Below are 12056 nucleotides of genomic sequence, written 5' to 3'. Positions count from 1 at the left end.
CCTTCCATCTGACAACAGCTCTGACTACGGGGGAAGACTTCCGGTCGGCTATGTGTGCTGCTGCAGGCAGGAAAAGAAGACGAGCCTCGCGGCTCGAGCTGCCTATCAGAGCTTCATTTGGATGATGAGGAGAAAGTTGCTGAGTAGGTAATTTGCTGGAAGATGAGGGCTGATCAGGGCTTTTGCTTGCCAGAAGCAACAGGCTGGAATTTCCTTTGCCTGGTGCCAGCAACATTCTGCGGCCGGATGGGGTTTCCAGAGAACTCAGCACAAACACTGCCTCTCTGAACATAAAGCAGAGTTCATCGGCAGAAAATGCTTAGAAAGAGCCCCCTCTCCCTCTGTTCTGGTAATGTTTCTGTTTTATTTTTTTATTTTCTATAACCCCTTTCCCTTGCCTTCTCTTCTCTTCCTCTTGCATGTGTTTTCACTGCTTTTAAAGATGTTTTTAATTACTGCTACTTGCTTCTCCCCTAGGACCTGCCAGAGCTGTAGTCTAATGAGCTGTACTCTCCATAGCTTTGGCTCTCAGACTATGCTTGGAAAATTGTACAACCTTTTGTCATAAGGAAATGCTACTACGACTCCCCTTTTAGTTGTATTATTATTATTAATAATGAAGAAAGGAGCCCACTGGCAAGTGGAGTTTGAAACATTAATAGAAACACTTGACTGCCTTTACACTTTTTTTTGCCTTCACCATCCTTCCTTTCTTTTTCTTATATCTCTTACAAGTACCATACAAAACAAGACTTTGAGCTACCTCCAACCCTTGCCCTTATCTGGACACGAACATGGGAGGCAAACGCAGGACACAGAAGGGGTCAAACGTGGGAGGCAAATGCAGGACAGAAGGGGGTTGAATGTGAGAGGTAAACGTGGGACAGAAGGGGGTCGAACATGGGACACAAAAGTGGGGAGAGAGTGCATTTTTGGACACAGAAGGCATGAACTTGGGAGAGAGGATGGAGGAAGGGAGGGAAAGAAAGGGAGAATTGGGTGTGGGTGTGTCAGTGAGAGGGAAAGAGAGATGGTCGTGTACAAGGGGAATGGAAGAAAGGAGAATTTTTGGTCCTAGGGAGGGAGTGAGGTACAGATGATAGAGAAGAGAAAGATGAGAGGGAGAACTGTGGTGGAAAGGGAACAGTGGGACAAATTGAAATGGATTCAAGCAGGGAGGAATGTTGGACATAGTGGTGAAGGGAATGGAGGGAGAGATGTGGCATGTTGTTGGAGAGGGGTGATAGAAGGATTAATGTCAGGCATGGGGCTGGTGGGCAGGGGCGAAAGATGAGAAAGGGATAAATGCTGGACCATGGAAGGAGAAACTAAACTAAACTAAACCTTAAGTTTATATACCGCATCATCTCCACGGAAGTAGAGCTCGGCACAGTTTACAAGAACTTAAAAATGAGAAAGGGTAGGAAAAGGTTTACATAAGTTTATAAATCGAGTGGAAAAGTAAGGGAAAAGAAATTACATGTTAGAGAATAGCCAGGTTTTTAGTTGCTTGCGGAATAAATGGAGGGAGCTCAGGTTCCGCAGCGGGATAGTAAGGTCATTCCAGAGACCTGTGATTTTGAAAAGAAGTGATTTTCCCAGTTTACCTGCGTGGAGAATACCATGTAGGGAGGGGAAGGATAGTTTTAATTTATGGGCGGTTCTGGTGGAGTCAGGGCACGAGGAGTTGAAAGAAAGTGGGATTAGGGAAGGAAGGATGCCGTGAATAATCTTAAAAGCCAGGCAAGAGCATTTGAATTGGACTCTGGAAATCACTGGGAGCCAATGAAGATTGGCCAGGAGTGGGGAGATGTGGTCAGATTTACGTTTTGCAAAAATCAGCTTGGCTGCCGTGTTCTGAATAAGCTGGAGTCTTTGGAGGCTTTTTTTTGTTAAGCATAGGTAAATGGCATTACAATAGTCAAGTTTGGAGAGGATGATGGATTGGACAAGGACGGCGAAATGTTATTGGCGGAAGAAGGGTCTTGCTTTCCTTAGCATGTGGAGGCTGAAAAAGCATGATTTTGTCAAGAAGTTGAGGTGGTCGTTGAGAGAGAGAGAGGAATCGATAATGATGCCAAGGACTTTGCTTGAGAACTCAAGGTGTAAGGCAGTGCCTGAGGGCAATGCGAAGAGGGTGGGCAGGTGTTCTAACTTTGGGCCGAGCCAGAGTAATTTTGTTTTTGATTCATTTAGTTTCATCTGTACCGAGAGGGACCAGGAGTGGAGTCTCATTATGCAGGATGTTATGTTAGCGTGGAGGTTGGTGAAGTTCTGGTCTGTTTCAAGAAGGACAAGGATATCGTCGGCGTATGTGTAGATTGTTTCAAGGGGGAAAGCTGGAAGAGCTTCAATGAGGACATATAGATATTAAAAAGGATAGGGGAAAGGGGTGATCCCTGAGGGACACCGCAAGAAAGAGACCAAGGAGTGGACATGGTGCCATTAGAGTTGACAGTGTAGGAGCGAGAGCGAAGGAAGTTTGAAAACCAATTAAGAACGGTGGAATCAATTCCTATCTCGGAAAGTTGATAAAGTAGTATGTCGTGGTGGACGACATCAAAAGCAGCAGAAAGGTCGAATTGTAACAGAACAGCAAATTTGTTTTGAGAATGTAGTTGTTGCACCTTTGATATTAGGGAGACAAGGAGGGACTCGGTGCTGAAGCTGGGTCTAAAGCCATGTTGATAGGGGGAGAGAATGGAGAATCTCTCTAGATAAGAAGATAGCTGGGTAGCGACTATGGACTCAAGCAGTTTGGTTAGGAGGGGGATATTTGCTATGGGGCGGTAGTTTGATGGTGAGGAGGGGTCGAGATCAGCTTTTTTCAAAAGAGGGGATAAGGCAATGTGTCCCATTTCTGTAGAGAACAGGCCAGATAGTAGGGCAGTGTTTACAAGATTGGTGAGGGAGGAGATGGCCTGTGCAGGAATGTTATCGTAAAGGTAGGATGGGAAAGGATCTAGGATACATTTGCATGATTTCAATTTGAGACAAAGTTTAGAGATCTGGGAATCGGAGGCTATTTCGAAGGCAGTCCAGGATCTATCAGCAGGGATAGGGTTGTAGTCGTTGGGGGATAGAGAATTGTAGGAGATAGTTGGGGGGAAAGAGCTTCTTATGGTAATTATCTTATCGTTAAAAAATTTGGCTAGGTCGTTAGCAGATGGTGGAGAGAGGGGGGAGGTGGAGTCATTTTTTGAGGTTAAATTACGCCAGATGTTGAACAGTGTACTAGTTTGGTTTTTTGATATGGTGATTTTGTCACCATATAAATTTTTTCTTGCTTTTCTCAATACCGTGTTGTAGAACTTGATATTGTCTCTCCAGGATTGTCTGTCAGAAGTGGATTTCGATTTTTTCCATTTACGCTCCAGTGCTCGACATTTCTGCTTCAATTCCCTATGATATGGAAGATACCAGGGAGCTTTGCGGGAGTGGGAGATAGGTTTAGTACAGAGGGGAGCAAGAGTGCGGTAAGTGGATTCAGAAAGGGTTACCCAGTTGTGCCAGTTGGAGTCAGAGTCGGTATGGTCAGGAGAAGGAGGGAGTTGGTTGAGAAATTGGGACCAGAACTGTTCACTCGTGATTTTTTTGCGGTAGGTGATATAGTTTGTGGCTCGGGGAGGAGTGCCCAGATGGGACATGAAAATGGGAAGGCAGACAGAGCCAAGAAGGTGATCAGACCAGGGAACCAATGGACAGTAACAGAAGAATTTACAGAAGATGGGAAAGCGGAAAAAAAAAAACTGGGACCAACTTGATGGGAAAATAAGTTTCCAGACAACAAAGGTAAAAAACTTAATTTATTGACTAAAAATATATTAGCTTTGGGAAATGTATATAGCAGATGTCTTTGTATTGTGTTCAAAAGAAAAGGAAATGCATTTCTGGTTTTATTTCTACAGTGTTTAAGTACTTACTGACCCTTGCTGTGGCTGGTGGGGATCCCCAAGCACTGCCAGCAGAGGACCTCTTCTAGAGACAGCCAGAACTCCCCTCTACCAAGCGCAGCAGTCACTGGCAGCATCTATGAGCCACTGAGGTGCCAGCATCTGAGAGTCAGGGATGCTACTGCTGCCTGCCAAGCTTGGCAAAAGGGACCCCCGGCCAACTGCACTGAAGTCCTCAGCTGACAGCTTGGGGGGTCCTCATTAGTATTTATATTTTATATTTACATTAGAGGCTCTGGTAGAAACCTGTTTACAAAGTATGTATTCTTCCCAATTAATATTTCCAAATTAATAAAGTGTCTTTGCTTATTTCTAAATGGGTTTCTACCAGAGCCTTTAATTCAGTAGCATAATTAAATGAAATTACTTCTGAAGTTTATAGGGACGGGCAGGGATGGATTTGATTCCAGCGGAGACGGGTTTGACTCCTAGCGGGGACGGGTTTGATGTCTGTCCCCGCGCAACTCTCTACTTTTAACTTCATCCTATGCTCTCTCCTTCCGGAGTTTTCCTTCATTTGAAAAAGCCTCTCCTCCTGTACATTAACACCACAGAGATATTTAAAGGTCTTATCATATCCCCTCTCTGCCTTCTTTCTTCTAGAGCATGAGATCTATTTGCATGCATTGCCTCTCATTATATGCAAATAGATCTCATGCATATTCATTGGGGAAATCCTATAAATCCGCCTGGATTGCGGCCCTCGTTGCCCACCCCTGTTCTAGAGTACACATATTAAGTTCTCTAAGTCTGTGCCCATAAGATTTAAGACAAAAGCCACTATCAAATTTTATAGCAGCCCTCCGGATCAACTCCATCCTCTTTATATCTTCTTGAAGGTGCAGTTTCCAAAATTGCACATAGTATTCCAAATGGGGCCTCACCAGAGACTTATACAATTGCATTATCACCTCCCTTTTTCCACTGGCCATTCCCCTTCCTTATGCACCCAAGCATCTTCCTGGCTTTGACTAGCACCTTTTCTACGTATTTTGCCACCTTTAGATCATCAGACACAATCACTCACACACAGAAGTTCCTTGCCTCCTATCCTATCCTATTCTGGATTTTTGCAGCCCAAGTGCAGGACCCTGCATTTTTTAGCATTAAATCTTAGTTGCCAATTGCCAGATCATACTTCAAGCTTCGCCAGATCCCGCCTCATGTTATCCACACCCTCTGGGGTATCTACCCCATTACAGAGCTTGGTATCATCCGCAAAAAGACAAACTTTGCCAGACCGTTCTTCCGCAATATCATTCACAAAAGATGTTAAATAGAGCCAGCTCAAGGACAGATCCCATGCTGCCTCGGATCCTGCAGTCTGTTCAATTCTAGAAATCTTACTGTCCTTAAGAAGCATTTCTATTAGTTTATTCACTACCAAGGTCAGACTAACCAGCCTGAAGTTCCCAACCTCCTCCTTACTTCTGCTCTTGCACAGAGGGACCACATCTGCCATTCTCCAGTCCTTCTGGGATTATACCAGATTCTAAAGAAGCATTGAAAAGATGAGACAACGGAGTCGCTAGAACCTGAGTTCCTTGAGTATCCTGGGATGTATCATGTCTGGTCTCATTGCTTTGTCTATTTTTAATTTAGCTAGCTCCTCGCAAGCATAGTCTTTTGAGAATCTTTCCAGATCTACTACATATTTATTCCTGTTTGTTTTTTGCAGTCCTATCCCCGGTCTTTCATCTGTGAATACAGAACAGAAATAATTGTTAAGCAGTTCAGTCTTATCATTTTCTGAATATTTGTCCCCTTCACCCTTGAGCCTCACTATGCCATTTTGACACTTCTTCCTATCACTTACTTATCTAAAAAATGTTTTGTCCTCCAATTTTTCAAAGATGAGAATGTTATAACGCCCTTGTATTGATTCAAGGTGCAGTCACATCTTGAATACTGTATACAATTCTGGTTGCCTCATCTAAAAAAAGATATAGCAGAATTAGAAAAGATACAGAGAAGAATGACAAAAATGATAAAAGAGTTGGAATGACTTCCCTGTGAGGAAAATCTAAGAGGAGACAGCTCAGGGAAGATATGATAGATATCTATAAAATACTGAATGGAGTGGAACAGGTAGATGTGAATCACTTGTTTATTCTTTCCAAAAATACTAGGATTAGTGGGCAAATTTAAGAAACTGGACTCCTGAGAAAGGCGGAGCTTGCCGAAATAAGGACCGTGTTGGGTCCAGGTTTACTACTTGTGTTCAGCTTCAAAGCAGCTGAGGATGAACGATGCAGACTAGATTTGGATCGTCGAGACGATGAGGAAGAACGCTGATGCCTCGAAGAACTGGATCAACACCGTGATGAAAAACGGGCTCTGCAATGAAACGAGCTGTGTTTGGACGTGGAATGTTGATGCTGTACCGGAGATCCAGTATCAGTACCGCAGGACCTGATGGCTTTATGCTTAGGCTGGGCTGGTACCGATGGAGTCAGTGTTAGAGTAAGGAGTTTGAACATGTCACTGATTTGTAAAAGCGCTTTGAGCTTTTCATGGTATGATATCACCAGTACCTTTTGGCATTTTGCTGGTACCATTGGTGCCGTTTCTGGTCTCGGATAGGGTGACCTCGAAGAGGATGCACACCTCGATGGAGGAAAGGTCAGATGCAAGAGCGGTCGTCGCTTTGGTCGACTTCAAGGGACTTGATGCAAGGTTGACTTGCGAGACCTGTTGGGAAGCTGGCGGTATTTAGCTGACTTACCGGATGGAGTGATGTCTCCCGACGACAAAGTAGATGCTTTCGACGCGGAAGGCTGTAATGTCTTCTCGGTGTCCTTGTCGGTGCCAAAAAACTTTTCTTGTTGGAGCTTTACACTCTCTTTTTTAAAAAAAATTCTTTATTAATTTTCAAAACTACAACAGTGCAATACAACCAATGCAACTCATAGTAATACAATAAAAGCACATTCATCTTTTTCACATTCATAATCATCCATTTCCCACCCCCCACCTATTCACCCAAACAATTATCATTCTGTATAACACAAACATATATTATCATAAATATCCTATCTATTCTGAATAATGATATCTTCACACCCATCCCAATTATAAATATTCAAAAATCAATTTATGACATAAAGAATTCCTTCCCCCCCCACCCTGGATATGTACCATAATAAAGAACAAACTGATTCACAGTCAACAAACAATTACAATGAGATAACATAAGATGCCAATGGGCCCCATATTAATTTAAATATATTACCATGTCCTAAATTTTCAGCATTTATTCTTTCAAATCTATAACTAGAGCAAAGACTTGCCCACCAAAATGAAAAATTTAAACGATCACATTTCTTCTAATTTCAGGTGATTATCTGGATGGCTATCCCAGTCATTATAAGGAAAAGCCGACTTTTATATTGATCTATAAGGGGTTTAACATGTAATATTGTACCACAAATAACTGCCTCATACATTAGAGGAATTGATGATTCCAAAATGTTATTTATTCTACCCCATATTGATCTCCAGAAGCAAAGTATCAAAGCACAATAGAACAACAGATGATTCCTGATGTCTCCCGACGACAAAGTAGATATTTTCGACACAGAAGGCTGTGATGTCTTCTCAGTGTCCATGTCAGTGCCAAAAAACTTTTCTTGTTGGAGCTTTACACTCTTAATGGTACGCTTTTACAGGGTAGAACACCACACGCAGGATTCAACACAGAGTTTCAGGCCAAGGCACTGTAAGCACCAACTATGTGGATCAGTGATAGAAATCTGCCGTTGGCACCTGCAACACTTTTAAAAACTGGTTAGCGGCCTGGACATCGACGGAAAAACCAACTCAGCCAAATTAAACTCAATAGCCGAGAACAAAGAAGCCTCGGAAGAGCGAAGCCTGATAGGTGAGAACAGCGAGGAAAAAAATGTCCTCTTTTTTCTTTTTTAAGTTAAACTATAAAAGTAAATAAAAGAAAAATGATGTGTGAGATGGAAGGCAAAGGCAAAAATTTGAACATTTAAAAAAACACACAAATTATTAGCTCTGTGGAAAACTAGGAGCCACAAGCGGGTATCAGGCGAGAAGGCACTCGCGCATGAGCAAAGCGGGCAGTTCTCAAACTTTCTCAAGTTCTTAAAGTGGTGATGCACTTTTAAAGTTTCATGGATGATGTCACCCACATGTGAGAATATGCTGCCTGGTTGTCCTGGGATAATTATGTTTCCTCTCTCATCCTCCCGCCACAATTTTTTCTTCTCTCTTTTCTTTCCCCCCTCTCCATTTCTTCATCACTTTCTGCCCCTTCACAATCTTATTCTCTCCCTCTGTCCCAACACATTCTTGTTGCCCATCTTTGTGCCTTCTCTACCCCCTCTTCCCTTTCACAGTCTCTTTATCAGTTTTTCTCTCTTTTGCCTCTCTCTCACCAACTACCATCAGACTGCGATGAGTATAACTCGTCTCCTGCAGACTGAGGACTGTGACATCTGTCCTCCCCCTGCCAGACTATGGAAGGAAGAGTTCAAGATTGTATTGATGGCTGTGCTTCCTTTTCTTCCAGGGGTTAGCAGAAGGACTACACTACTTACATCCAATGTACTGACTAAACGTATCTTTATTGTAAACCATTTCTATCCCATGTACTGTCAAATGTATCTTTATTGTAAACCGCTTTGAACTTCACAGTATGGCGGTATATAAGAAATAAATTATTATTATTATTATTACTCTAGACCTAGGAGTAAAGAAAACTGGCAGAAAGTTGTATAAAAAATAGGATTGGCTTGGTTTTGGCAATGTAATACCAGGAAATGTATTTCCTGTACTGAGATAGGTGTCTCCTTCAAATTCAATACAAATAACTCTTACCTTAGTTCCACTGAAGATTGCATTTACAACAGCATTACATTCTTCTACTGCACCATCTCCATTAAATTCCAATGCAACAACAGGGCCTAGAAGAATATCAATATCACGTTTATATACTTTTATAATTTTTTTAATTTGTATTAATTAATTAATTTTGTTCATTTGGATGTTATAGGATATTATTTATTAGAAATGCTATTCTTTTTCCTTCCTATTTAAATGGAGTTCTTTTCATAAATTTGACTGAGTTATATTGTAAACTGCTTTGATCCTTTTTGGCTGAATATGCGGTATATAAAGATTTTAACTTATTTTTTTATTGAATTTCAAATTTTTTATGATAAAACAATCATATTGAGAACAACAGTATCCATAGTTATACATTCCTAATACAGTACAGGAAAAACCCCAATAAGGACAACGTAATAATATATTCCTATTTCCACTATATTTTAGTCCACAATAATTGGAGGAGTTTTCACATAATTGGAGAACAATATTACTTCATCAGAATTTAGGAATGTATATAAAGATTTTAATAAACATAAACAAAACAAACATCACTGCTTAAAAATAAACTTTACCAGTTAATATGAACGACTTAACAAAAACTATCAAATAGCTTTTACAGTTACTTTATACTTGGTTGCTGCCTCTAATACTATCAAAAGTAAGATTGTGTAGACATTTGGGTAACTATTAAGAATATCAGTACTGTTCATTTTTCTTTGGTGAGTAAAATGAGATCTGCTTTTGATTTTACTGGCAGAATTTCCTTCCCATCATAGTTCCTGCATCCTGCTCTTCTTTGTTATAGCACCTCTCTTGTGGGCTGTATTGGTCTTTGAATGCTCAGTGCCTGATGTTCCCATCTGAGGATGAAAGGTGTTAGTGTGTGGAACTTCCTTCCCTACCCCTCAAGAAAAACTGCAAAACAAGTATGGCTGGCTGGTTATCAATATTTAAAAGTCTTACCCATAGGCAGGAGTACAACTGGACTGATGGCTGCTAAAAGTCCTGGGAAGAACTATGGTCCCTGGTTCTTGGTCTGGTGTAGAGAATGACATTTGTCCCCATTTCTGCCCCATTCCCGTAAGCTCAATCCTCATCCAGTCCCCACAAACCATCTGATCCCATCCGCACAAGCCTCAAATAGTTATGATTTTATACTGAACTTATTTTATTAAAGTATAAAAAGAAACAATAGACCCTGATCGATTTTCAGAGTGTTGTGTTTGTGAGGAGCTAGTTAAAATAAAGGTAGACAAAACAATGGGGCTGGATGGTATACATCCGAGGGTGCTGAAGGAACTTAGGGAAGTTCTGGTGGCTCCGCTGACTGACCTTTTCAATGAGTCTCTAGAGTCGGGAGTGGTACTGGAGAAGGGCGGATGTGGTCTTTCTCCACAAAAGTGGAAGGAAGAAGTAGGGAATTACAGGCCGGTAAGTCTGACTTCTTTGGTAAGCAAATTAATGGAAACGCTTTTAAAACGGAGAATGGTCAAGTTTCTGGAATCCTGTGGATTACAGGACCGGAGGCAACATGGATTTTTTAGAAGTAGGTCTTGTCAGACAAATCTGATCAATTTCTTTGATTGGGTGACCAGAGAATTGGATAGATGTGGTGTATTTATATTTTAGCAAAGCCTTTGACAATTTTCCACACAGACATCTAATAAATAAACTGAGTGCCCTCGGGATGGGTCCCAAAGTGATGGGCTAGGACGAGAACTGGTTGAGTGGAAGGCGACAGAGGGTAGTGATCAATGAAGATCGCGCTGAGGAAAGGGATGCCTCAAGGTTCTGTTTAGGGCCTGTTCTTTTTTTTTTTTTTTTAATATATAAATTTTTATTAGAAAGATTTTTCAGAAAATACAACAGAGAACATACACAACCAATTGGTACATCAATAGAGCAGACATCAGCTATTAAGATTGCGCAATATACCAAAATGCACATTTTCCATACTATTTTCACCCCATGAACCCCCCCTCCCCCCAGTCATTCATCCATCCCCCCCTCCCATCCCCCAGACAACCCCCCCCCCAGAACTTTCGCTCAACTTCCTATGAACCGGCCAGGCAGAGAGAAATCAGAAACCCCTACAGGGCGTCCAATAAGGTTCCAATTGTGCTCCAAGTCAAAGAACTTGTCAGGAGCTTCTGACGGCGTTTAGCCACCGCCAGTTCCATTCTCCCAATGGACAAAAATCTAGTAGTTAGGACCTGTTCTTTTTAACATTTTTATAAACGATATTGTTGAAGGGTTATCAAGTTTCAAGTTTATTTAAAAATTTGATTTGATCACAATATAAAATGCGATTTACAAATAATAAAATTAGGGTAAGAAAAACAAAACAAAAAAATCACACAATTGTTAAAACTTTGACACTAAAGGACACAAGAAGAAGACAGGTTTAATTACAATTCACAAACAAATAAAATGAACATAGAGGTTAAAACAGTAGGATGGGAATAGTTACCCACTTAATTTTCTTTTAAAGAATTTTAGTCCACTATAGGGTGTTTGAGTTTTATAGAATTCAAGCAGCTCAGTAGAAAGTGTCCTTAAAGAGCCAGCTTTTTAAGAGACCTTTGAACTTACTAAGGGCTCCTTTTACAAAAGTGCACTAGCGTTTTTAGCACACGCTAACTGAAAAACTACCGCCTGCTCAAGAGGAGGCGGTAGCGGCTAGCGCGCGCTAAGGCACTAACACACCTTTGAAAAAGGAGCCCTAAGTGATTTTTCTTCCCTAATATAAATTAGAAGCGAGTTCCAAGTTTGAGGTGCCATAACACAGAAGATCATGTCTTTCCTCGTGTAAATGATTTGCCTGTTTGCAGATAATACCAAAATCTGCAATAGAGTAGACATGCCAGATGGTGAATAACATGAAGAAAGACCTGGTGAAGCTTGAAGAATGGTCTGAAATTTGGCAGCTAAAATTTAATGCTAAGAAATGCAAGGTCATGCTTTTGGGCTACAAAAACCCGAGGGAACGGTACAGATTAGTGAACAGATGAGTGAACAGCTTTTGTGCACAACAGAAGAGCAGGACTTGGGTGTGATTGTATGTGATGATCTTAAGGTGGCTAAACAGGTTGAAAAGATGATGGTGATAGCTAGAAGGATGCTAGATTGCATAGGGAGAAAAGTATGGCTAGTAGGAAAAAGGAGGTGCCCCTGTATAAGACTTTGGTGAGACCTCATTTAGAATATTGTGCACAATTCTGGAGGCCGCACCTTGAAAAAGATATA

The 12056-nt window shown here is 41.3% G+C and overlaps 1 protein-coding gene across 1 annotated transcript in view; it reads right to left on the bottom strand.

Annotated features, from left to right (window-relative positions):
- Positions 1-12056, bottom strand: part of RP2 (RP2 activator of ARL3 GTPase) — a 275208-nt gene that overhangs the window by 58895 nt on the left and 204257 nt on the right. The window contains 1 exon segment of the mRNA XM_033947687.1: positions 8799-8884. Within this exon segment, the coding sequence (XP_033803578.1) occupies positions 8799-8884 (86 nt within the window).

This window comes from Geotrypetes seraphini, chromosome 6, assembly GCF_902459505.1.
Source record: "Geotrypetes seraphini chromosome 6, aGeoSer1.1, whole genome shotgun sequence".
NCBI classification, from domain to species: Eukaryota; Metazoa; Chordata; class Amphibia; order Gymnophiona; family Dermophiidae; genus Geotrypetes; species Geotrypetes seraphini.
The sequence above is the reverse complement of the archived record's forward strand: the minus strand, read 5'-3'. Positions and strand labels throughout refer to the sequence as shown.